The sequence below is a fragment of the Sminthopsis crassicaudata genome, chromosome 4 (assembly GCF_048593235.1).
Source record: "Sminthopsis crassicaudata isolate SCR6 chromosome 4, ASM4859323v1, whole genome shotgun sequence".
Classification (NCBI taxonomy): Eukaryota; Metazoa; Chordata; class Mammalia; order Dasyuromorphia; family Dasyuridae; genus Sminthopsis; species Sminthopsis crassicaudata.
In genome coordinates this window covers 167,197,171-167,224,040 of record NC_133620.1, presented here as the reverse complement: position 1 = coordinate 167,224,040, position 26,870 = coordinate 167,197,171, and the positions used below count along the sequence as shown (strand labels likewise).

The following is a 26,870-nucleotide window of genomic DNA, read 5'->3' as shown; positions in this document are numbered from 1 at the left end:
TATAGATGAATATGAGCATCAGTATGCTCCTTACCTACTAGTTTTTGGTACCAATTCTCCTAACTTGAAATATTATAGGGAAGAGAGTAACTCAGTTTTTAGCTTAGCAGCAAATTAGAAAACTATTATGACAAAATATGCCAATAGAAAACAAAGGATACCTTTATATGCTTTGTTGTGGGAGTTGAGTAAGAATGTCTCCTTCCATTGACCAATGCATGATTAAGGATTGGGATCTCACCTATTTTTAGATATGTGTGTATATATGCATTTATATATGTGTGTGTGTCTGACATGTAAGTGTTTGCTACTGGATCAGGTGCTATTGTGCTTTACTTTTTTATCTTTTTCATTGAATGTTCCTCTTTCCCTCTGATGGCAGGGAGGGAGAATCAGGAGTCTCAGAGGAGTTGTAAGCCATCTCTGGCAATGTCCTCCATTATCAGTTCTTTTCTCTGATATGGCTGAACAAATTGAAAGCCTTACCAGTACTCACTACATGTGAATATTCTGAAATATGTGGTATAGTAGAAAGATTGTTGCATTTGGAGTCAGGAGGACTAGAATTAAATCTGCTACTCTGTGATATTAGGCAAATACATTACTGTCCCTTAGCTTCATGTTTGTTCATCTATAAAATCCTTGAGATTGAACAAGGTAACCTCAGAGGTTTTTTCTTAACTCTAAAATTCTGATCTTAGGAAAATACTGATCATAGAATCATTTCCATTTCAACTCTACTTCTACCCTAATCACTAGAAAATACTCATTAATCACGTCAGTGCGTCTTGGAATTATGATTTCATTTGGGATATAGCAAGAATAGATGTACAAAAAAAATCTCCTTGAAGTGCAACTCTACCTTCTACATATTGGTCCTTAGGGATAGTGAATTCTTATTTCAAGTGGATGTTACAGAATATTATTTAGCTCACCACATTCATTTTGGAATATCGTACAAACACTAGACAAGCTGTTTCCTTGTTGCAAATTGTGGTGTTTCAGCTTATTCTGAACTGGCTCTTCCAGGTTGCTTTTAGGGTATATGGGAATATTACTTGATTTGACTATTGGAACTCTGGTATGATCTTTTGACTTTTTAAGATCTCATATGTTGTTATTCTAAAGGAAAGAAGACAGACAGAAAGGGGTCCCATCTAGAGTAAAGGCTTGAATACAGAAAGTCATATCCTCACTGACTTCATGAAAATTCTGGATGATAAGGTCTGGAGTCTTCTTTCCCACCCAAATATCTTAAGCAGTTATTTTCCTTATTTAAATGTAGCTGGGGAGGAGACAATTGATTTGACTGGTTAATGACTCAGTAGCCAATCAAGAGATTTTTCTTCTATCTAACATACTTTGACAAGTATCAGTCTTAGAATAGCCCCAGTTTTGAAATGGAGGTCTAGATTACTCTATCCCACATCACTGAGATTTTCCATAAGGAGACTTACTAGATATCTATGTTCCTAGGGCTTGGCCATGATTGGCTAGATCCTCTATTGCATATCTTTTAGAGGTAATTGCATCCTTTCAAGAAATCTCAGGCTTATAGCATTTTAAAGGAAAGTAAGTATACAAAGAGAAGATAATCAGCATGCAGCTATGTTGGATAGACTGTGTACCAGATTTGTCTAAAGAACTTGACTTGAATCTTGATTTTGCTAGCGACAGTCTTTCTGAACTTGGACAAATTATTTCACCTGTTTAAGCCGGGGGAGGGGGAAGATAAGAGGAAGGGTTATCCATCACATGAGAAAGTTGGAGAAGTTTGTAACTGTAGGGTTCCTTTTATGGCTTTATGATCCTGATTATTTTTCTATTATGTACCCTTTTATGTACTCAAAATCATTTATATTATTTCTTCCATCTGTCTGCCTTCTATGCCTAACATCTTTTGTCTCATTACTGATCCATTTATATATATATATATTTTTTAATTTAAAGTTTGTTGCCGTTTTTATTTTGATAAAACATCTAGAAAAGTCTGGGTTCTTCATTAAGAAGCTTATGCCCCTATTCAAGCATACTCCATGTGTACTTCCCAAGAACATGAAAGAAGAAAATACCAGGCTTAGGTCTTCTTTTATTAGATCTCTGAACTCAAGAAATATTTCTTGTTAATCATTCATTGTTCTTATAGATCATTCAGAGACTGCTTACAACATCCAGAATTCCATCCATTCCTTGAAAATATTCCCTCAAAGAGGGTTTCCAGTATTGATGAAAGAATCTTTGTCTCTGGGGAATTTGAAATCAAATCATCTTTTATGGATAGTCACCAAAGCATTTTGATATGTTAGCAAAGACTAGTTACAATGGTAATGCTTTAATTGCCCTCATAAGACCATATATTTTGAAGTACTGTTGTTTCTAAACTACTACAGTATTTTATATGCATTCATTACATTTCTCAAAAGTCATAGTGGAAGTTTAAGTTTTAATAGCTATATGCACATTTGTTCACATGTATATATGTTTACATACAAATATATAGATAATATTCAAATGTTTATATGTGTATATGTTTATAAATTGAGTGCACACACATATATGTATGTACATAAACATCAAACTCCTGTTTATGAGGATTAGCAGAAAGTTCAAATGAATGAGAATTTACTTTGTTTTATATTTATGTGAAAGAAAAATGATAAGCAAACTGATACTGTATTAAAATGGAATTTTATATGGTAATTAATGTAAGTCTTAATAGTATAAATCATTTAATTCAGGTCTCTCATTTTATATTGAAATAAAGGCAATGCTACATTTTTATCATATACTTACGTCAATATATTCAGGATGATCTCAAGACTTAGTGATTAATATAATTTTAGTATAAATTTATTGTATTTTTAAAAATTAGTATCTATGCAGACGATAAGGACTCTTAAATGAGAAAATTCCTTATGCCATTGAAAGTTGGCACTTTATTTGGAAATCTTAAAAGAATTCTGTAGTGTACTGAGAAATGAAATGATTTTTCTAGCTCAGAAGAATCAAGATGGTTAAGTAACAGGAAGAAGTGTAGCTTGGAGTCTGTATCATACCTCTTCTAAAGGTGGTCCTCTAGATCCTCTAGATCTAGAGACCTAGAAAACATACAAAACTGATGGAAAAGATAAAACAAAGTCAGTAAGTTATTTTGTTAGCTTTGATAAGATTAAGAAAACAGAATTGTAGATGTTTGGGATGAAGGCTACTTTAGGGATTTCCCAGTTCCAATGCCTTAGAGATTGAAAGAGCTGAGTTTGGGCATCAGGGCAGGAAGCCCTGGGACAAGAAGAAGTCTTAGGGAATACCAACCCAAGATACAAGAATAAATACCATCTGACAGCTCTGTCTCATACTACCCAATTCAGTAATTGAGGAGGGGACTGACTTGTCTCTGATAGAATAAATTGGTTGTGGTCAAGTTCAGAAGCAAATTCTAATCTTTAGGCTCAGGCTAAAGCTTATAGAAGAATAACCATTCAGGAATTCCACCCCAAAGGAGAACCTGCAGTTAAGCTGTTCTGAATTTGGAGAGCTTTCCAATGGTTCATTTGTGACTGTCCAGCAATAATCTTATTAAAACTTCCAACTAAGGTAAAATTAACAGATTCAAACATGGATCAGGAGGTTATTGAAGTCAGTTGAAGAAGGTACTGAGTAAGCTTGGTCCCAGATCACATCACTTTGGAAAGCACTGAAAGTTTATACTTTCCTAATCTTAGTTGTAAAAATGGTAAAACACAAAAACACAAACACTCAGCCCAGACATTTTTCTAGAAGTGCCTAGAGTCCAATCTTAACATAAAATCCAAAATCAAGTGGAATGGAAGAAATTAAAAATAAGAATCTTACCATAAAGAATTATTATGGAAGCAAGGAAATTTATATCACAAACTCAGAAGAAAAAAATCGCTCAAAAACTTCTTTAAGCAACGCTTTAAGGAAAAAATGCAGCTTGATTATAAGTCCAGCCAGAATTCTTGCAATAGCTAAAGCATCAATTTTTAAAAAGGACTAAAATTGATTTTTTAAATCAAATTAGAGTTGAAGAAAAAATAAGAAAAGAAGTGAGAGTTATCAAAGAAAAGAGAATCAGCAGCTTGGAAAAAGAGATCAAATTAATTTCTTGAAAATTAGAATTAACCAAATAACTCCTTGAGACAACAAGAAATACTGAAACAGTCAAAAGATGAAAAGATAGAAAATGTAAAGTATCTCATAACAGAAAAAATAAGACCTTATTAGCTAATTTGGTTAAAAAAAGAAAGATGAAACCAAGTAATCAGAATCAAGAACAAAAAAAGGTTAATTTGCAAGCAATAAAAAAGGAATTTAAATAAAGTTATTAGTAGCTATTTCATCCAACAGTACATTAATGGAACAATTTTAACTGAAATGGATAAATATTTACAAAAAATCCATAAGTTTCTTATAACATAAAAACAGAAAACCGGGGGCAGCTAGGTAGCGCAGTGGATAGAGCACCAGCCCTGAATTCAGGAGTACCCGAGTTCAAATTTGATCTCAGACACTTAACACTTCCTAGCTGTGTGACCCTGGGCAAGTCACTTAACCCCAGCCTCAGGGAAAAAAAAAACCAAAAACACAAAACCAAGTGTTTAATGAGGTGATTTTGGAAGAAATTGAGCAAGTTCCCAGATGAGCTCCAAAATGAAAACTGTATACTAGATGGATTTATAAGGAAATTTTACTAAACATTTGAAGAACAATGACTTCCAATAGTACAAAAATGGTTTAGAAAAATAAGAGAGACAATGAAGGGATCCTCTAAACTTTCTTATGTGATTACAATATAATAAAAATGACAAAACTACCTAAATTACTTATTAAATCACAACTATCTAGAACATGCTAAGAAATAGATCAGTAAAATAAATTAGGTATACAAGACAGTAGCAAATGAATCTAGTGTTTGGTAAACCATAAGTAATCTATTGTTTGATAAACCCAAAGACCCCAGCCTCTGGGATAAGAATTCACTATTTGACAAAACCTGTTAGGAAAACTGGAAAACAATAGGGTATAATGTAGGTATAAAGTAACATCTCATACCATATACCAAGATAAAGTCAAAATGGGTAAAAGATTTAGACATTTGCCTAATTAAATAAGGAGAGCAAGGAATAGTATACCTACCAAATCTATGGCGTAGAAAAGAATTCATGAGCAAACAAGGGATAGAGAGCATTAGAAAATGAAAAATAGTTAATTTTGATTACGTTAAGACTTTTGTACAAACAAAACCAATGTCACAAAATTTATTTAGAAGGAAAGCAGAAAACTGGGAAACGCTCTTTATGGTCTCTGATAAAGGCCTCATTTCTTAAATAATATAGAGACAACTGAGTTAGTTTATTAGAAAATATAACCCATAAATTGGGAAAATATTTTTACAGTTAAAGGTTCTGAAAAAAGGCCTCATTTCCAAATTATATAGAGAACTGACCCTAATTTATAAGAAATCAAACCATTCTCCAATTGATAAATGGTCAAAGGATATGAACAGACAATTCTCAGATGATGAAATTGAAATTATATCCACTCATATGAAAGAGTGTTTCAAATCACTACTGATCAGAGAAATGCAAATTAAGACAACTCTGAGATATCATTACACACCTGTCAGATTGGCTTAGATGACAGGAGCAAATAATGAATGTTGGAGGGGATGTGGGAAAACTGGGACACTGATGCATTGTTGGTGGAGTTGTGAAAGAATCCAACCATTCTGGAGAGCAATCTGGAATTATGCCCAAAAAGTTATCAAACTGTGCATACCCTTTGATCCAGCAGTGCTACTACTGGGCTTATATCCCAAAGAAATACTAAAGAAGGGAAAGGGACCTGTATGTGCCAAAATGTTTGTGGCAGCTCTTTTCGTAGTGGCTAGAAACTGGAAAATGAATGGATGCCCATCAATTGGAGAATGGTTGGGTAAATTATGGTATATGAATGTTATGGAATATTATTGTTTGGTAAGAAATGACCAACTGGAGGAATACAGAGAGGCTTGGAGAGACTTATATCAACTGATGCTGAGTGAAATGAATAGAACCAGAAGATGGCTGTACACTTCAATGCTGTATGAAAATGTATTCTGATGGAAGTGGATATCTTCAACATAGAGAAGAGCTAATCCAATTCCAATTGATCAATGATGGACAGAAACAACTATACCCAGAGAAGGAACACTGGGAACTGAATGTAAACTGTTAGCACTACTGTCTATCTACCCAGGTTACTTATACCTTCGGAATCTAATACTTAATGTGAACAAGAAAATTGGATTGACACACATATATTGTATCTAGGTTATACTGTAACACATGTAAAATTTATGGGATTGCCTGTCATCTAGGGGAGGGAGTAGAGGGAGGGAGGAGAAAATTTGGAAAAATGAATACAAGGGATAATGTTATAAAAATTATTACTCATGCATATATACTGTCAAAAAATTTTATAATTATAAAATGAAAAAAAAAAGAATATAACCCATTCTGTATTTGATAAATGGCCAAAGGATATAAACAGAAGTTTTGAGGTGAAGAAAAGCTCTCTAAACCACTTTTGCTAATATGACAAGAAAAGGAAAATAAAAAATGTTGAGAGAATATGGAAAAAATGGTTCACTAATATACTATTGGTGGAGTTATGAACTGATATACCATTCTGGAGAGAAATTTGGAACAGTGACCAAAAGGCTATAAAAAAAGAGAGAGAAGAACTTTTATGTGCAAAAATATTTACAGTAGGGTTTTTTTTTTTTAATGGTGGTAAAATATTGGGAATTGAGGGCATGCCCATGTAATTGGGGAATGGTTGAACAAGTTGTGGTTATATGAATGTAATGGAATACTATTGTGCAAAAGAAATGAATAGGCAGATTTCAGAAAGACTTGTATGAATTGATGCAATGAGCAGAATCAGTTCTTCTCCGCAACACAATAATCCAAGACAATTTTAAAGGATTTATGATGAAAGATGCTATGTGCATCCAGATAAAGAACTGGTGATCTTTGAATGCAGATTGAAGCATACTTTTCACTTTTTTTTCTTTTTGCTTTTTAATGTTTCTTTTTTTTTACATCAGTGACTAATATGGAAATATTTTACATACATGCACATATATGACCTTTATGAAATTGTTTAACATTTTGGGGGGAGAGGAGGAAGAAAAATCTGAAACTCAAAGTCTTATAAAAATGAATGCTAAAAATTGTCTTGACATTTAATTGGGGAAAAGACGCAATATTAAAAAAAAAAAAAATTCTGTGCCATTACTAACCAGACTACCAAAGGTTTATTTTATAAAGGTAAAAAAAATCTCTAAATGGGTATATAATTTGGACATAAATGTGACATCACAAATTAGAGGATCAAGTAAGTTATCACCTGCTGGTTCAATGAATGAGGTAAAAATTCATGACAAAACAAGAAGTAAGACTCATAAGGATAAAACTGACAATTGTATGAGATTAAAAGTATTTTACACAAGACAATGTAGTTAAAATTAGAAGTAGGAAATTTGCAAAATGAAACAAAACAAATTTCTCTGATAAAGATCTTTTTTTCTAATTTGAACAGAATTAAAATTATAAGAATAAGCACTGTTTCCCATAAGTGTATGGTGGAAGGATATGAGTAGTCAGTTTTCAGATGAAGAAACTGAAATTATCAATAGTTATATATTTTGTTTTAAAAAATGCTCTAAATTACCAATAATTAGAGAAATGTAAATAAAGTCAACTCTTAGTTAACACCTCACACTAATCAGAGGGACAAATTGAAAATGACAAATGCTAGAGGGGCTGTGAAGGAAAAGGCACTTTAATGTACTGATAGCAGGGCTGTGAATTGCACTAGTTTTTCTGGAAAACAGTGCGGAACTATGCCTTCCCAGTTATTAAACTATATATGCCTGTTAGCCCAAGGACATTTCTAATATAGTTAAAAGAGATCAAAGAAAGAAGGAAAAGTCTCATGTATATTAAAAAAATATTTTTAGCAGTTCTTTGTGTCTAGGCAAAGAATTGGAAACTTAGGGGGGATGCTTACAAAGTAGAGAATAGCTGAAGAAGTTATGGTATATGAGTGGGAGAAAATGCTATTGTCCAGGAAGAAATAATGAAAGGAAGAGTTTTAGAAAAACCTGGAAATATTTATATTAATTGATGCAATGCAAATGACTAGAACAAGTAGAGTAGTTTATATAATAGTAGTAATGATGTTATGTTTTTGATACATTGAGTATACATTTGGAAATAGCCAATAGATAATTAATGACATAGGGCTGTATCTCAGAAGATATTGTAGTTGGATTTATAGATCTTGAAGTCATCTGTCTTGAGATGATCACTAAGAAACAGGATTCAGAGAAAAATTAGAAAGGGGCTTAGGGCAGAGTCTTAGAGTGGGACACAATCAATAATCATCCAGCACAGGAGAATAAGTAGTGGTCAGGCAGGTAGAATAAAGAACTAGTGAGAAAAAAGAAATTTTAAGAGAATTTTGGGAGGAAGGCTTAGTTAACGGTAATATGCCATAGTAACTGCTATAGAGAGATCAAGAAAAAAAATGAGAAAAGTGTTGGATTTAGCAAATAATAAATGATTTGATTATTTTGGATTGTTTTAGATGAATAAGATCATTGGGAGATGCTGAAAATGAGTGAGAATAGAGTAAGAAGAAACAAAATATCCAGCTAGCTTTTTCTTAAAATTGGCCTGTGAAAAGGAAGAGGGATATAGGATGATAACTTGAGAACAAGAGAAGTGTTAAAGCATTTCTGAAACCAGATAACCCTATTATCTAATCGAAGTGTCTCTATTGTATAGCCTTCTCAGTCTTTCCATGCTGTAGAATTTTTGTTCATGTCTTATTTTTAAGAAAATTCCATATAGATATATTCTAATATTTATTATCTAATCTGTTCCACTGCTTTATAGCCTTCCTCTAGTTCTCTTAATATTTCTTGAATTACTAATCTTTTCTGTTCTATCATTTTTGTCTTGTTATATATAATTCTTGTCTGTGCATTCTTTGATCTTTCTGTACAGCTTTACTTTCTTTTAATTTCACATACCCTGACTCTCTCATCTCCTTGCCTTTGTATCTATTGGTGGAATGCCCTTCCTCTTTCCCTCAGGGAATCCCTATTTTCTTTCAAAACTCATTTTCAACCCCTTATGTAGAAAACTTCCCACTTCTCTCAGGTGCTTTAGCATTTTGTTTTAAGATTACCTTCCATGTACCTGGGTATATTTTGTATGTAACTTTATTTATATGCCTTTCCCCCATTATTGGAATGTAATCTCCTTGAGCATAGGAATTTCTTTTGCCTTTTTTTGCACCCACAGGGCTTACTTAGGTCAGTGTTTAATATGTAGGAGACATTTAATAAATGCTTGTTGATTGAATAATTTCCTATATAATTATTCCAACTTCTCTAATCCCACATCATCCTTGAGATGGTGAGATAATATTTATGTTAAAAGGATGTGATTTTGTGGCAGGTAATAGTGTGGAATTATTTAAACCTGTAAACAATTTCCCACTTATGATTTAGCCCATTCTTAATTCAACTTTGGGTCCAGTTTACTGACCACCTCTGATGCCTTTACCAAATATTTTACTTGAAACATTATATAGGTATTTAAAGAAGTTATTAAAAAAACTCATATGCTTACTCTTCTCTTTCTGACTTCATATTAAATTTATTTACTTTTACAAATTTTGTTGAATACAAATAATATTTTAGTCAAATTATAACTTGAAAAGTATTTAAATTATCATACACATAATTTTGATGTTGAACTTTTTTATTTTAGCAAAGATTTGTAATATTTGGTTCAACCACAAAGAGTTTTAAATCTAGTTCTACATTGTTTATTTTTGCATTTTGCTTTAAAGTAAGGATAAAATGAAAATGCCCACACAGAAATATGTAGTAGAAAATGATGGGAAACTATTACAAGTTTATTTACTGAGCTATAGAAATTTATTGTTTATTATTGGCCACTTAATGAAAATGAATAGCTAGTTATAATATAAAATAATTACTTCTATATTGGCTATGGAAAAGCTCTTTATTAAAATATAAGTGTACATAAATTCAGATAAATATGTTGCTTTGTTTTTAGCAGTATTTACATGTAAACTGATCTTTGTAAAGGATGAAATTCTTTAGACATGCCTTTATTTTCTCCTACCATTGGCACACTGGCTATGTTACAGAAACTAATGAACAATTGCCTAGTATTGCAGTTCATTTGAAAATATTATAAAAAGAAAGTAACATAAATGGAGAATAAGCTTAAATTGGGATATAGTCTCAATAAGAGAATGAGAGGTAATATAAGGTTTGTTGCTGCAGAATGTTTGTGACATTCCATAGTGGTTTCAAAATGACTTGTTATACGTATGTCCTGTGATCATGGTTTTCGCATAGCATGGCATTTTGAGAATGGAAATGTTCATAATGTCTTGATCATGTGTTTATACAACTGGTGAGGTAATGGAAATGAGGGAGCTACTCTGGGAATGAGGGAATTACTTTGATAGTATACTGAATTAAAAGTGAGAGTATTAGCATATGTCTGACCAGTTTTACTGGAAATTAGTTTGCCTTCAGTGTCCATGTGGTGGGTTTGGAAACAATTTGATAACAGATTGAGATACTTTTAAGACAACGTTGAACTTAATGAGAAGTGGTCAGTTTTATGTAGCCAAAGCTTATTTACATAAGATAGTTTAGAATCCTGCAGAAACAAACCTGTAATGGTTGTTGTCACAGAGGAAAAAAAATATTTGTAATATAATTGAGCAATTATTTTATAGCTTAAGATGCCATTAAAGTATTTTTGACCCAAATTTATTGAACCTTCATTGTGAGCTTCCAAACTATCAAATTGTAGCCACTGCTCTGCAATATATCTATTACTACTTAGTTTTTCTTGTAAAACTGTCCTTAGCATTCTCTGCAGAAAACTGTGTAGTTAATAAGCCTTTCTTAGGCATACTATTAACATATAGGTTTGATTCACTGCTGGGCTTTTGTTTCAAGGTATAAGGAATTTGTATAAATCAGCTAGGCAGCTCTAGGATGGACCTCATTACTTCATTTATTTTTGCCAATTTTGAATATTTCTGAGTGCCACAATGATGCTTGTATCACAAAAGTGGAGGAGATCCAGACAACCATAGGATCATTACTTTCTTTCTTGTACTGATTTTTCTTTGAACTCAATTCATTCTCTCCTCACTATAAACTTAACATATTTATCATGTACATATGATATATAATTTCATATAGCCTTGTTTTACTGTAATCAATTGGCTTCCCCAAATGCTTGACAGAAGCATGATTTCACACAACCTCTACTTGTGTTTTTAAAAGAAGTTGTATTAGGGGCAGCTAGATGGCGCAGTGGATAGAGCACCAGCTTTGAATTCAGGAGGACCAGAGTTCAAATCTGGTCTCAGACACTTAACACTTCCTAGCTGTGTGACTTGGGCAAGTCACTTAACCCTAGCCTGAGGGGAGGGGGGGAAGTTGTATTAATACCTCTTGTTTTTATATTGCATTTTAAAAACACTCTAACATCTAAAAGTGACACAATGGCGTCTTCTGACAGTGTATGTGAGTCTCTTCCAATTCTGAAATTTTACAAAAAATCTGTGAATTTACTTAATAAGGAAAGGATACAGAACTATAGTTAGAGAGATAGGAGAAAAACCAGGATGTTATTATATATCAGAAGACAAGAGTGGAAAGAGACCCTACTAAACTGGAGAAAGGCCAAAAGTATTACATATTCTAATAGACAAAGATTCAAAAAAGGACATTGTGTTTTTTTAAGGAGCACCAATGGTGATCTTTGAGAAAATAGTTTCAGCAAAATGCTAATGGCAAAAATGCCACTGTAAGCAGTTGAAGAAAGAATAGGGTATAAGATCATTTGTGTGATCATTTGATTTGATCCTCATATGATTAGATCTGTGGACATCTTGAATTTGGTCTCTCTTCCCTATAAGATCTTTCTATTCTTTCCTTAGCTTGCCTCCTGACTTCTAAACATATTCCTTCTTCTTAGCCAGGTAAGCCATTGAATCCTTGGCTCCTTCAACCTATTTGTTTTCCCAAACTTTCTGCTTTACTTATCTGCATCTTTGAAAATGATAGATTAGTCAGTTAACAAATAGTTATTAAATGCTTTTCAGACATCTTGTTGTCATTATGTCCCTGATTAAGCTAATCAACTTAGTACTGTAGTCACCCATATCCTGATATGACATGTAGATAGATGTTAACAATATTTTTAATAAATATTATGGGTATATAGTAAATAGAACTTTTCATTTAGTGCTTGTATTTGTACTCTATAACATTCATATTCTAGCAAATCTTCCATTTTCTAATACAGGAATATTTTATGGTCTATTTATACAGGAATATAGTGATCTTTTTAAATTCACAAAAAATTGGGCACTATAATTTGCAGAAAGTATCCAGACAGGATAAAAAATATTGTTGGTTTCATTTTTATTTGGATTATAATTGTGTATATTATATGTATCGAGGCTTTCTCAGAATTTATAAGACTAAAATTGCTCTAAATTATAACTTTTTAAAAGTGTAAGTTTTTATCAGAAACATTGCATTATTATAGGTTCATGATATTGAATTGTTGGGAAAGCTGTGATATTTGACATTAACAAGAAATAAAGAATTAAAACTTTTCCTACTAAGCATTTGAATTTGAGAAGTATAAGATATTTTGCATGCATTAATTTTAATTATTTTCTGCTATTGCCCATGAAGAGTTACTTGTATCAATCTTGCCACTGGAGGGAACCTATCTTCCTTACATGCTGAGAAGCAGACAAGAAAAATAAATTTTGTGAAAGGAAGGAACAGAATTTATGAGTAAAATAAATATTCTTAGATCATTAAACTTATTCTTGTATGGCATGATCTTGAGGTGATTCACTATTATAGATACCCTTATATGAATTGCTCTGTATGTTATCAAGTTCTGTCTTAAAATAGGGATCCTGGAATTTTTTTTCTTATCTTTTTTTAATATAGCTTTTTATTTATAAGATATATGCATGGGTAATTTTTCAGCATTGATAATTGCAAAACCTTTTGTTCCACTTTTTCCCCTCATTCCCCCCATCCCTTCTCTCAGAGGGCAGGTAGACTAATACATGTTAAATATGTTAAAGTATATGTTAAATACAATATATGTATACATGTCCATACAGTTATTTTGCTGCACAAGAAGAATCGGACTTTGAAATAATATATATTAACCTGTGAAGGAAATTTAAAAATGCAGGTGGACAAAAATAGAGGGATTGGGAATTCTATGTAGTGGTTCATTGTAAAGTTCTTGAATTGTGCGGGTCTGGTAGTCTGCTCAATTATAATCCTTCTCTGGGAGATTTGTAAAATCTTTTCCTCTGTGCACAGGTTTCTTGGGAACTCTGAATCTCCTCCAACTCCTGTCCTTCCCCAAATCAGACTGGTCTCCTTTCAGCCTGCCTGGCGTCAAAACTCTATCCCAGAGTCGATTCTCCCAGACCCAATGCTGCCCTTCTTTTATCCTCCCAGAGAATGGGCGTGTAAGGACTCAACGGGGAGTGGGGAAATACTTCCACCAATGAACTTGCTCCTCTTAGAATTCCTAAGGTGTAAATTCCCTTTAAAGGCGGGAACCAAAGGTCTGAGCCAGAGAACTGTCAAGTCAACCTGAGTTCTCACCTTGTCACTGTCCAGACAACCTGAGTTCTCACCTGGTAATCCTAACAGTTCATAGTCATTCCCAGAGTTCTTTCACTGGGTGTAGCTGATTCAGTTCATTACTGCTCTATTGGAACTGATGTGGTTCTTCTCATTGTTGAAGAGGGCCACGTCTATCAGAATTGATCATCATACGTATTGTTGTTGAAGTATACAACAATCTCTTGGTCCTGCTTATTTCACTCAGCATCAGTTCATGTAAGTCTCTCCAGGCCTTTCTGGAATCATATTGTTGGTCATTTCTTACAGAACAACAATATTCCATTGACATTCATAGACCACAATTTATTCAGCCATTCATCCACTCAGTTTCCAATTTCTGGACACTACAAAGAGGGCTTCCACAAACATTCTTGCACATACAGGTCCTTTTCCCTTCTTTAAGATCTCTTTGGGATATAAGCCCAGTAGTAACACTGCAGGATGAAAGGGTATGCACAGTTTGAGAACTTTTTGAGCATAGTTCCACATCGCCCTCCAGAATGGCTGCATGCATTCACAATGCCACCAACAATGTATCAGTGTCCCAGTTTTCCCACATCCCCTCCAACATTGCACATTATCTTTCCCTGTCATTCTAGCCAATCTGACACGTGTTTAGTGGTATCTCAGAGTTGTCTTAATTTGCATTTCTCTGATTAGTAATGACTTGGAGTATCTTTTCATATGGCTAGACATAGTTTCAATTAGGGATCCCAGAATTAAAAAAAAGTTCCACATTGTTGAATTAACGATGAAATAGAGATTTGCATTTCTTTACTCCAACACATTAAGCCATTATTAATGCATCCTGTCATTATATTAGCTTTATTGTTTTTCATATTGAACTTAACAAAAACTGTCAGAAAATCCTTTTCCTCTAATAAAGTCCTCTTTCTGGGATATGTCCTTAGAGAAAATAAAAATCTAGGGAAGCTATTGATCCTTCATTATTTCTAGTAATTTAAATTCTGATTCTGAATAGAGAACCTTAGAAGTGATTAAGATGCAAATACTGGTTCACCACTCTTATTTCTTAGACTGTATCAGATTATGTTGATAATTGCTGTTTTATAACACAGCTTGAGATCTGGTATTATCTTCCTTCGCATTTTCTTTTTCATTGATTCCCTGGATATCCTTGACCTTTTGTTCTTCCAAATGAATTTTATTATTATTTTTTCTAGCTCTATAAAATAGTTTTAGGTGGTTTGTTTGGTACTGCTGACTTAAAGAAAGGAAAGGGAGGGAGAAGGGATAAAGATAGAATTCAGAACTCAAAATTTTAAAAAATTGTTAAAAATTGTTTTAACATATAATTGAGGGAAAAAGTAAAGTATTATTTAAAAAAACTAAAAGCAGTGTGGGAGACTGGCCTCAGAAGAGATGGGTGGTTGGGGTTAGGGTAGAAATACAAATATTGGGACAGATCTCAGTTATGTATCATTTGAATTTATTATTTCAGATACAGTTTTTTTTAGATTAAAGATGTAGAAAAGCTGATTCTTCCTGTGTACACATGTTCCTCACATTTCTCATACATAGACATCATATCTTTAGTTTTATATTTCCCTTCCCCCCATATATTTTCCACTTCTCCTTCTCAGTTATGCTAGATAACAAAGAAAAATTTTTTCCAGAAAAAAAAAAGATGAGAAAAAAATCATTAAAATCAATCAATACATAGAAAAAAATTTGATATTGTTATGTTGTGTTCTATATTTGTGCCCCCTGGCTTTTGCAGAGGAGCAGTAGAAGATTTCTTTTCGTGTTTCTTCTTTGGGACCAAGTTTACTCTTTACAATTTCATTATAAAATGTATCAGTTGTTTTGGAATGATCCTCTTCATTGGCATTATTGTAGTCATGCTTTTTTTCCCCCATGACTGCTGGCTTCCTTTTACATTACTTCATGTCTTTCATGCTTCTCTCTCGTCATCATGCATATCATTTCTTACATACATTAATATTCCATTACTTTCTTGTGCCATCTTTTGTTTAACTATCATCCAATAGATGGACATCTTCTCCCCCCCATTCTTTGCTACCACAAAAAAGAAAAATGTTCATTACTCTCATATTTCTCTAAGACTTAATATGGAAATAATGATGGAAGAAAATCTACTGTTTTGTGATTATATCTAAGGGAAATATGTCTATCACAGAAACTCCCAACTTTGTCCAACTTAACCTTCAAACAGTTGCCAAACTGTTTTTCCTAAAATCTCAGGTCTGACCATAATACTTCTTATTCTGTAAATGTTTTGTGATTCCTCATTATCTGCAGGATCAAATATAAATGTTTGTTGAGCTTTGAAAGCCATTTACCACTTAGCTTCAATCCATTCATTTAGCATTTTATTACATTTTTTTGCCTTCATGGATGCTATATTCAAGCCAAAATGGCTTTTTTTTTTTTTTTTTTTTTTTTGGCTGTTCCTAACTTAACACATATCTCCCATCCTTGATTTTGTTCTGTCTATCCTCTATGCCAGGACTTATTTTTAAAAGTTTTTCCACTCACAATACCTTTTCTCCTGAGAAATTTTTACCTAACTTGGTCTCCAATGTGAGCTGAGGTGTTTTTGGCAGCATCCTGCAAGCACAGAGCAAAAGTATATGTGTTATGTGTTCAGAATCAAATGTATGATGCAACATGGGCAAATGCTGCCAGACACACCTCAGATTCAGTACCTGTTTAATTTTGAATTCATTTTTGATTATTGTGTTCAGAAACCCATTACTGTTGGCCAAATTTTTTGCAACTCTCATATTCAATTATTTGATCCCAGTTGAGTTGTGATCCACAGTTTTTAAAAAGCTTTGTCCTTTACCCGGAAATGCACTCACCTTACCTCTACCTCTTAGAATCCTTTTTTTCTTCAAAATTCTTCTCAGGCAACACTTTCTACATGAAAACTTTGTAGACCCTTTTCTGTCTCCCAGTTACTATGCTCTCCTCCTAAATTGCCTTTTATTTATTTGTTTATATTTGTGTAAATATAAAATTTATAAAAATACAAACATGTATACATGTTTCCTTCTATTGAGTATAACTTCTTTCAGTCTAGGAGTTGTTTTAACTTCTTTCCATAGTGACTTATCATTTATTGATAATAAGTGTTGATTGATTATTACTTTACATACTCTTGTAAAAGATATGTGACCAGGTAATGGGGGAAATTGGACATTGTGATCTCAGTTCTTAAAATAAAACAGTAACTTTCCCCAAAACTATTAGTATAGGTTATTTTCTAATATGAAATTAACTTTCATAGTAGAATTATAGAATATTAGACACGGAAGGGCTATTAGATCATCTAGGCCAACCTCTTTACTATGTAATTCAATCAATAAGTGTTCATTAAGCTCCTATTATATGCTAAATATAGGCAACTTAAAGGAATTATTATTTTCTGAGTGAAATAATCATTCATATCAAAAAAATGAATAAGTTGTTGGTTATTTGAAATTTTACAGGTAAGACAATGGTTTATTTGACTGCAAAGATGCTCTTCAAGACAGTGATCATAGAGTTAATACAGATAGATGTCCTATAACATTTAGTATGTGTAAAGCAATTAAACTTAAAACTATACTAAGATTTTGAGTATGTCTTATATATGTTAAAATGTTTCTCTTCACTGTTCATGTAGAAATTTAAACTTATTGATACATTTTATTTTTCAATAAGATATAAAAATGTTGTTTAAAACAGCATAGATGTTAATGCTAAGAAAAATCTTACCATACTCCAGCTGCCCAATTTTATAGATGAGAAAACTAATATAGGATAAAAACTTGTTCACCGTTATACAGCTAATTGTAGATAGACTCAATTTAGTTTGCCAAACTTTTCTTTTTATACTTAGAATTAGAAACTTTTCAAGGCAATTTTTTTTTACTTTGCAGCAGAACAACATTCATTGGTAATTTTGTACTAGGATAATATTACATGGGTATATGTATATTATATATTTTGCCATTTTAAAAAATTCATAATCTTTTTTTCCTCTTATCACAAAATATTGGAATTTTATGCCAATTTTAAAATGTTATTTTCTAGAAAAATCTTTTTGATAAATATAAAACAAAAACATAAATTGTGTACTGTTTCATTCAGTTTAGTTAGTCATGATATTGACCCAACAACTAATTATGTAGACAGTTGGCTTTTAAAATAATTGTTTCTTTGCTTTTTACAAATATCAGAATGAAATTTTCTTGTCACATATAAAATTTAAGTTATAATACTATTTAGATATTACTTTTAATTTAACCAGAAATAGAAAATAATTTTTCAGAATCTCTTCCTTGTCTCACAAGAAGTAAATGTGTACACAATTGATAAAATTTTTTGTATTTTTTAGAAGTAGCTAAGAGAACATTTCAAAAAAAGGGTATCATGGCAGGAGAAAACAGAAGTTTCAAGCCCCATTTGACCTTCATGAAACTATCAAAATCACCGGAGCTCAGAAGAAAGGTGAGTTTGTATTTTTAAAAATATTTCCATCAATTATTATTATTCCCAACCAAAACAAATGTTTAGCATTCATTTTCATAAGGTTTTGAGTTCTAGCTTTTTTTGTTTCCTTCCCTTCCCTTTCCTCTTCTGAAAATGGTAGGCAATATGATATAAGGTTATCATATAAAACATTTCCATATTAATGACAGATATGAAAGATGAAACAGATCAAAAGGAAAAAAAAACATGGAAAAGACTAAAGTAAGAAAAAAAAAAGCATGTTTTGATCTTCATTTAGAATCCATCAGCTCTTCATCTGGATATATGACAGCATTTTTCATCATAGCTTCTGTGAACTTTTCTTGAATCATTGTGTTGCTAAGAAGAGTCAAGTAATTCATATTTGATCATCACAAAATGTTAGTGATAGTGTAGTGTACTGTGTTTTCTTGGTTCTGATCATTTTTCTTTGTATCAGTTTGTACAAGTCTTTCCAGGTTTTTCTGAAATTAGCCTGTACATAATTTCTTGTTGCAAACAGCGTTCTATTATATTCATATACTACACCTTGTTTAGCCATTCCCTATCCTCTCAGTTTTCAATATTTTAATGCCACAAAAAGGCTGCTATAAATATTTTTGGACATATAGATCCTTTCTCTTTTTTTAGGATCTCTTTGTGATACAGACCTTTATCAGAGACCCCATTTTAGAAAAAGAAATTGAACGAGTTCTCAATGAATTCCCCAAGTAGAAATCTCAAGGGTCAGATGAATTTACAAATGAATTTCACCAAATATTTAAAGAACAATTAATTCTAATACTATAAAAAACTATTTGGAAAAATAGGAAAACTCCTAATAACTATCTTTTATGATATAAATATGGTGCTGATACCTAAACCAGGAAAAGCCAAAACAGAGAAGGAAAACTATAGACTATTTCCCTAATGAATATTTTTGTAAAAATTTAAAGTGAATTGTTACCAAAAAGATTAGAGAAGTTTGTATCAGGATAATACACATGACCAAATGGAATTATATTAGTAAGGTAGAGCTGGTTCGATATCAGGAAAACTATCAGCATAATTGACCATTTCAGTAACAAAAAAAAAAAAATCATATGATTATCTCAATAGATATGGAAATAGCTTTGAGCAAAATATAGCACCCATTCTTTAAAAAAAAAAAAAAAAAAGCAAACCCAGAACATAGGAATAAATGGAGTTTTCCTTAAAATGATAAGCAGCTGATATGATATCTAAAACGATGAGCAAACATTACATATATGGGGATAGGCTAGAAGTATTCTGAATAAGATCAGAGGTAAAACAAGGATGCTCATTAACACCCCTATTATTTGGTATTATATTAGAAATGTTGGCTGAAGCAATAAGAGAAGAAAGATAAATTAAAGGAATTACATTAGACAATGAGGAAACAACTCATTTTTTTTGCAGATGATATGATGGTAAACTTAGAGAATCCTAGAGAATCAACTAGAAAACTACTTGAAACAATTGAACAACTTTAGCAAAATTACATTTCTGTATATTACCAACAAAGCCCAACATCAAGAGATAGAAAGAGACATCCCATCTAAAATAATTGTAGACAGTATAAAATATTTGGGAGTCTACCTACCAAAACAAGAAACTATATGAATACAATTACAAAATACTTTTCACAAATAAAATTAGATCTGAACAATTGGAAATAAACAAGAAAGAAGTTAAGGAAATGAACAGACTTTTAGAAAGATTTAGACATGGTAGAACTCTGAAAAAAATTAAATGGGAGTAGTAATTGCTCATGAGTGTGCCAAGCTAGTGTAATAAAAATGACAATTCTACTTAAATTAATTTTTTTTTTAGTGCCATACCAATAAAGCCATCAAAAATTATTTTAGAGAGCTAGAAAAACTAACAATAAAATTCATCTGGAAGAACAAAAAAGTCAAGAATATCAAGAGAATTAATGGTCTAGCCATACCAGAGCTAAAACTATCTGTAGCAGCAGTCATCAAAACCATTTGGTGCTGGCTAAGAAATATAGTTGATTATTGTAATAGATTAGGTTCACAAGATACAGAACTCAATGACCACAGTAATCTAGTGTTTGATTAAACTTTAATACTCCAGCTTCAGGCATAAGAACTCACTATTTGACAAAAATTGCTTAGAAAACTGGATAATAATATGGCAGAAACTAGGTATAGACCAACATCTCATATCCCATACCAAGATGAAGTTGGCATGGGTTCATGATTTAGGCATAAAGGGTGATATTATAAGCAAATTAGGAGAGTAAGGATAGTTTAGTTGTCATACCTCTGAAGAAAGGAGGAATTTATGACCAAAGAAGAAGTAGAGAACATTAAGAAATGCAAAATGGATAATTTTTTTCTCCCCCCCCCCCCCAGGCTGGGGTTAAGTGACTTGCCCAGGGTCACACAGCTAGGAAGTGTTAAGTGTCTGAGACCAGATTTGAACTCGGGTCCTCCTGACTTCAAGGCTGGTGCTCTATTCACTGTGCCATCTAGCTGTTCTCAAAATGGATAATTTTGATTGCATTAAATTAAAAAGACTTTGTACAAACAAAACCAATGCAGCCACGGTTAGAAGGAAAGCAAAGATCTGGGAAACGATTTTTACAGTCATTGTTTCTGATAAAGACCTCATTTCTAAAATATATAGAGAAGTGAGTCAATTTTATTTCTAGTGTTTGAGTCTGGTGAATGATGAGGCAGGTGGGGTGTTTCTTCCCATTCCTGGGAACACACTGAAACACATGGAGTTTTAGCTGCTGGTGGCTGCCCCTTTACCCAGAGCTACACTGGAGCATGTGGAGATCTTGACCAGTGGAGTTTGCCTGCTGGCCTGGGACTATGAGGGAGCTCCTGGAAGTCTCAGAGCTAGAGTCTGCCCATTCCCCTGTACATAATGAGGAAGTCTTGGTGTTAGTGTTTATCTGCTAACCCAAATTCTACCTAAATTAATCTACTTACTTAGTGCCATACCAATCAAACTGTCAAAATTTATTTTAAAAAGCTAGAAAAATAACAACAGAATTCCTCTGGAAGAACAAAAAAGTCAAGAATAACAAGAGAATTAATGGGGAAAAAAATTCCCACTGCACTGGAGCTTGGAATCTCCCCTGGTTTGCTGGGATAGAACTGGATTCTGGCTTCCTGGGACCTTTTTGTCCTTGACTATGCTCTCCTTTTGCCTGAGTGAGATAGACCTTTCTTGCCTATCTTCCAATTTTCCTCGGCTTAAAGATTTTCACCTTGTCTCCTTGCTAGTTATATTGTTTCAGGATTTATTTGGGGATGCTGTTTTATGTTTACTTGGAAGTAAATATTCCAGAATTATGGTGATTTATTGCTTACTCTACCATGTTGGCTACCTAGTTTGTATTTTTTAAATGACAGATTCACAGCTCTGCAAATGAAGAACATTTGTCCTAATAAGGAGTTCTCTTTAATTTTTGTCCATACTTTGATGTAACTTTCAGCTTGGTACCTTTGGACACAGAAGGGCTTTGGGAATGCAGATTGTACATAATAAATTAGAAATTGTTCCCTTTATGCAAGCTCTTTTTGATTATCTTAAAAAAATAAAGCCTTAAATATTGTCTTTACAAAAAAATGAAAAAAATAAATTATTTGTAAAGGGAACTATTCTAGAGTGCTGCACAGTAGAAATATGATTCTAGAATAGTATATAATAGAAAATTATTTGTCTAAGATATAATATTACACAATTAGGAATGCTTTAGTAAAACAGACTAACAGATTTCTCCTTTGTTCATTGTCCTCATTTTTCTTTCAATTGAATTATTCGCTTCCCAGTTGTCTTAAATGACAGACTAGACAAACTAATGGTGTCAATATCTTAGGTTTAAAATTTTTTTTTAAGAATATTGAATTTGAAGCGAGATTGCCCTTTGGAGATATTTATCAAAAATACTCCAGAATCCACAATTCAGCATTTAAAACTGCCTGCTCATTTAGTAAGCAATTTTCTTCATGTTCATATCAGCAATTCTTACTGAGGCAAAAACCTTAATAAAGCCAACCTGGGATTTGTTGAGAATTTTAGATTCTTATCATGATTAAAAACTACAGATAATAGCACTTCATTTATAAAAATCATTTTAACTAGTTTTGCCCTGTTTTGCTATTTCCTTTTTCATATAAAATATACTTTAAAATTTTAAGAATAGCAGCATTTTGAAAGTCCTTAATCTTCTATCTTTGGGGGAAGTAAATGATTGACATCATGAAAATATAAACTTAGTTAACTAAATGAATCTGTGATATTATCTATATGGATATTGTTTCCTAAGAACATATTATAACATTTCCATACTTTATTTACCTACATGTTATTTGTTCATGTCCTCTTAAAAATCTTCCATAGAGAATCTACTCCATTGCATTAAATTATTGGGTTTTAACCTCGAGTCTGATCTTATTTTATTTTTGAAAAATTTAACTCTGTTTCGGCACAATTAGTTTCTTTTGTAATCCTATGTATTTTATTTATTCATTTAAGAACAACTTTCTGAGAAGGGATCAATAGGCTTCATTATATTGTAAAAGGGGTACAAGAAAAAAAAAAAGGTTAGGTCAGTACATAAAGGATGTATCATTTTGTTAGTGTGAAAATTCCCTCCTTGTATTCACATTGTAATCTGTCTATTACTTATTTTCTTGGAAAGTTGCTTGAGCCTTAGAATTATTGACAAGACCTGAACCTTGGTCATCTTATCTCAAGTCCTCTGACATGTTACATTTTCAGAATCTTTTAAATACCAATTGGAGATAGTGGCACATACATGTTACTGGTGGCCTAGGATCCCTAAACTCTGGGCTCAAAGTTCAGTTTAGTTTTTGAGGTTGAATGAAAAGATCAAACCATTGTGCCTATAATTTACTTTGGAAAATTTCCAAATATGCTTTATATATAGTTATATATAATTCCATTTGGGTAACAGGGTTTTCAGCTTTTTTGTGTAAGCACTTAATGTAAAATATTAGTATCAGGAGAGTTGAGTTTTGATTTTTCCTCAAAAGATACAAGAGGACTTATGGGAGTCCATAAGCAGGTATAGAAAACACATAAAGCTTTCAGAATAGTCCTTGAAATGGAATTGAATTAGATAGTATTAATGGAATAACAATTTTATATTCCTATTAGTATAGATCTTCTGTTACCCTATATCATGGCTTTGAGTTCTTTACAGGTTTTATGAGGGCTAGTCTTTTACTAGTACATTAGAAGGGCATATTTGTGTGTGTGTGTGTGTGTGTATTTACACACATACCCACATAATACACCTACCCCCCCACACACATACACTTGCCCCCCACAGGTGTATATATGTATATATATTTATCTGTATGCACACATACATATATCTACCTGCATACCTACATGCACACATATACATATACTCATTTATACATACCTAAAATAATATTAATATGGTTGACATATAATGCAGATTTCTCTCTTGATTGAATTTTGAAGTTTGACTTTCTCTGAGATGAATGATAACTAGCCCTACTTTTTTTTCCTAATAAATTCTACTCCTGATCCTTATTATAGTGTTTACACCTTATTTCTGATCCCTGCTGACTCTTCTAATTTCGATTCTACTCTTTAACTTGCCTTGCTATGTTCTTAACCTCCCTCCATGCATGTATCCTTCCCTTATTTTTTCTCCCCATTCTTTCCCTCCCTCTTTATCTTTTTCCTAATCTAAGATTCTTTAATTTACACACCTTGTCCCACTGCCATAAATCTATTCTATATCACACCTTATCTTATCCCCCCCCAAAAAAATAATAAAATATTATTTTGGAGGGTATTGTACCCTTCACTCTGTGTGTGTGTTGTGTGTGTGTGTGTGTGTGTGTGTGTGTGCACGCACACGTATCTATTGCTCCCTATTTAATCCATTTCTAATATAAGTTTTTTAGAACTATCAGTCCTCCTCTCCCCTCTAATGCCTCCTCTGTGTTGGTTCTTCCTCTGCAACTTATTTGTATAACATCATTACTATTACCGTTTCTGAGACAGTTTTATTTTTCAGTGCCAGAGTACTCTTCCCTAATCTTTCTTTTTGAACTACCCACTTACTGATTTAAATCTTAAATATATGGTTTACATTTCTATGTAAAAATAACATAAAACAGTTTGTCCTTGTTGGGTTCCTTTAAATTAGTCTTTGATGTTGACTCTTACATGTTAAATTTTCTATTGAGTTCAGGTTTGAGACAAACTCCTAAAAATTTATGAGTTCGTTAAATATCCTTCTCTCCCCCCTCCCCCCATTTAATATTATGTCTTTTTTTTTTGGCTGGTTATGATGTTTTTGACTGCGAGTTTAATTCTTTAGATTGTTGATATATTACTCCAGAACCTACAGTCTTTTATAAAAATAAATGATAAATCCTGTATAATTCTAATTGTTGCTCCACCATATTTGAATTTTGGGTTTGTTTCTTAGAGAATATTCTTTTTGATTTGGGAGTTTTGAAATTTAGCAACAATGTACCTATGCATTTTTTCTAGGATTTCTTTGAGTTGATGCTCAGTAAATTTTTTTTGTATTTCTATTTTCCTTTCATGTTCTATCATTCCAGGACAATGTTCTTTGATTATTATTTCTTACATTATTGTGCAAAGGATCTTTTTTTTTTTTTTTTTTTTTTTTTGGTCACAACTTTCAGATGGTTCAATTATTCTTACGTTTTCACTTCTTGATCTGTTCTACAAATTTGTTATTTTTTCTTATAAGATGCTTTACATTCTTTTCTATTTTTTCATTCTTTGTATTTTGTTTTGTTCTTAGTCTCTTATAGTTAGTTTCACTAATATTTCCTTGCACAGTTCTAATTTTTGAGTAATTATTTTCTTCTTTAAAACTCTGGTTCTCCTTTTTTCAGTTGGTTAACTTTTCCCCCATAATCTTGTTTTATTTTGAATGGCTCTAATTTATTTATTTAATTTTTAGTTTTTCCTCAGTCTCTCTTATTTGATTTTTAAAGTCTTTTTTTGAGTTCATCTATAAATCCTTTCTGGGCAGATAGTCATTTCATGTTACTTTTTGGGGTAGAAGCTTTTTTTACTTCAATGTCCTCCTCTGAAGATGAATCCCATTTCCCCTATTACCATGGTAATAGTATACCTGTTCTTTTTTTTTTTTTTTTTTTTAAATGAGAACTATTAGTGTAATCCCAAACCAAGAGCTCCTTCTTCCTACAAGTACCTGCAGCCAGCAACATCCTTGCCTCACTGCATTCACAGGTGTGCTGGCTCCTTCTAGTCCAGGGTCATGTCTCTGTAGCCCAAGTGGGCCCTAATTAGGTATTCCTAATCAGCAGAGATCCCTCAGTTTTCCAAGACCCAAACCCGTGATTCCCTTGGCTCTTCAGGAGGAGAAAGTTCCTGTAGTTTGGACTGAGGCTTCAGCCAAACCTAGCTAGTTTCAGGTTTTCCCACTGGCTGTTTCTACAGAGTTAGCCTAGAAGTGGTTAAACCCAGGAGGACCCTGGTTTTTTCCCAAGTCTGATTTGGTTTTTTTACTTGTCTGTATTCCTTAAGGTGGAATTTTGTTTTGTTTATGGGGGAAATTTGGGTTGCTATCCTTTCAGAATCCTCCATCTTCCTCCTATTTATAATTTTCCTCAAAGCAATATGTTGTTACTATATTGAACTATGGTTAACTAGTTCTTGGGCACTTTGTTTAGCATTATATGTTCATTTAAATTCTCCTCTGATAAGATAACCCTTCTTCTTCTTCTTCCTTCTTCCTTTTTCTTCTTTCTTCTTCTTCTTTTTTTTTTTTTTTTTTTTTTTTTGCCAAATTCATTCCCTGCATATTTGGTAGTGATCCCAATCTTTCTTCTCCAGCAGATTGAAACTCTAATCAAATTTCCTGTTTCTAATGTTCACTTCTCCCTAATCTACTGGTTCCTTCAAACATGCCCAAGACTCTTCCATCCATTAAAAAAAAATGTCTTCATTAGATTCTATTATCATTATTGCCCTAGCTTTGTCAGCCAAATTACTCTCCTTGCTTCTACTTCATCTTCATTCACTGGCCCTTTATAATATTTTTCAACTTCATTGGGCTGTATGGGATATTCAGGGAGGACTGGCATCTCTGGTGTGAGGGCTCCATCTTTGTTGTCCATTTTCATCCATCTCTCACCTGTGGTTCTAAGGATCTGTAATATGTGCAGTAGCCATATTTTCGTAAACCGCTCCATCTTTGTTGTCCATTTTCATCCATCTCTCACCTGTGGTTCTAAGGATCTGTAATATGTGCAATAGTCATACTTTCGTAAACCACCTTGGCAGATGAACTAAACCAGTTTGAGTGTAATTCACAGGCCTCAACCCACCCTGTCTGTGAGTTGAGGGAATGCTTGTCCAAACATGTGAAGACTGTTTCCACAGAATGGGTGGATGAGAACACTTTTTCTAGTGGCTAAGGGTGGTGCAGTGGAGTGTTTACAACTTTGTCAAGCCTTGAAGATGCTAAGATCATCCTTGGCATCCCAAGCCATCAGTGGTCATCCTAATTTTT

The 26,870-nt window shown here is 32.8% G+C and overlaps 1 protein-coding gene across 6 annotated transcripts in view; it reads left to right on the top strand.

The window, feature by feature from the left end:
• The window catches only part of AKAP7 (A-kinase anchoring protein 7), a 154,800-nt gene that overhangs the window by 47,073 nt on the left and 80,857 nt on the right, over nucleotides 1-26,870 (top strand). For all 6 annotated transcript variants that reach the window (XM_074309825.1, XM_074309824.1, XM_074309823.1 and 3 more), the window contains exon 6: nucleotides 18,174-18,286. In XM_074309825.1, the coding sequence (XP_074165926.1) occupies nucleotides 18,174-18,286 (113 nt within the window). The remainder of the gene's footprint in view (nucleotides 1-18,173; nucleotides 18,287-26,870) is intronic.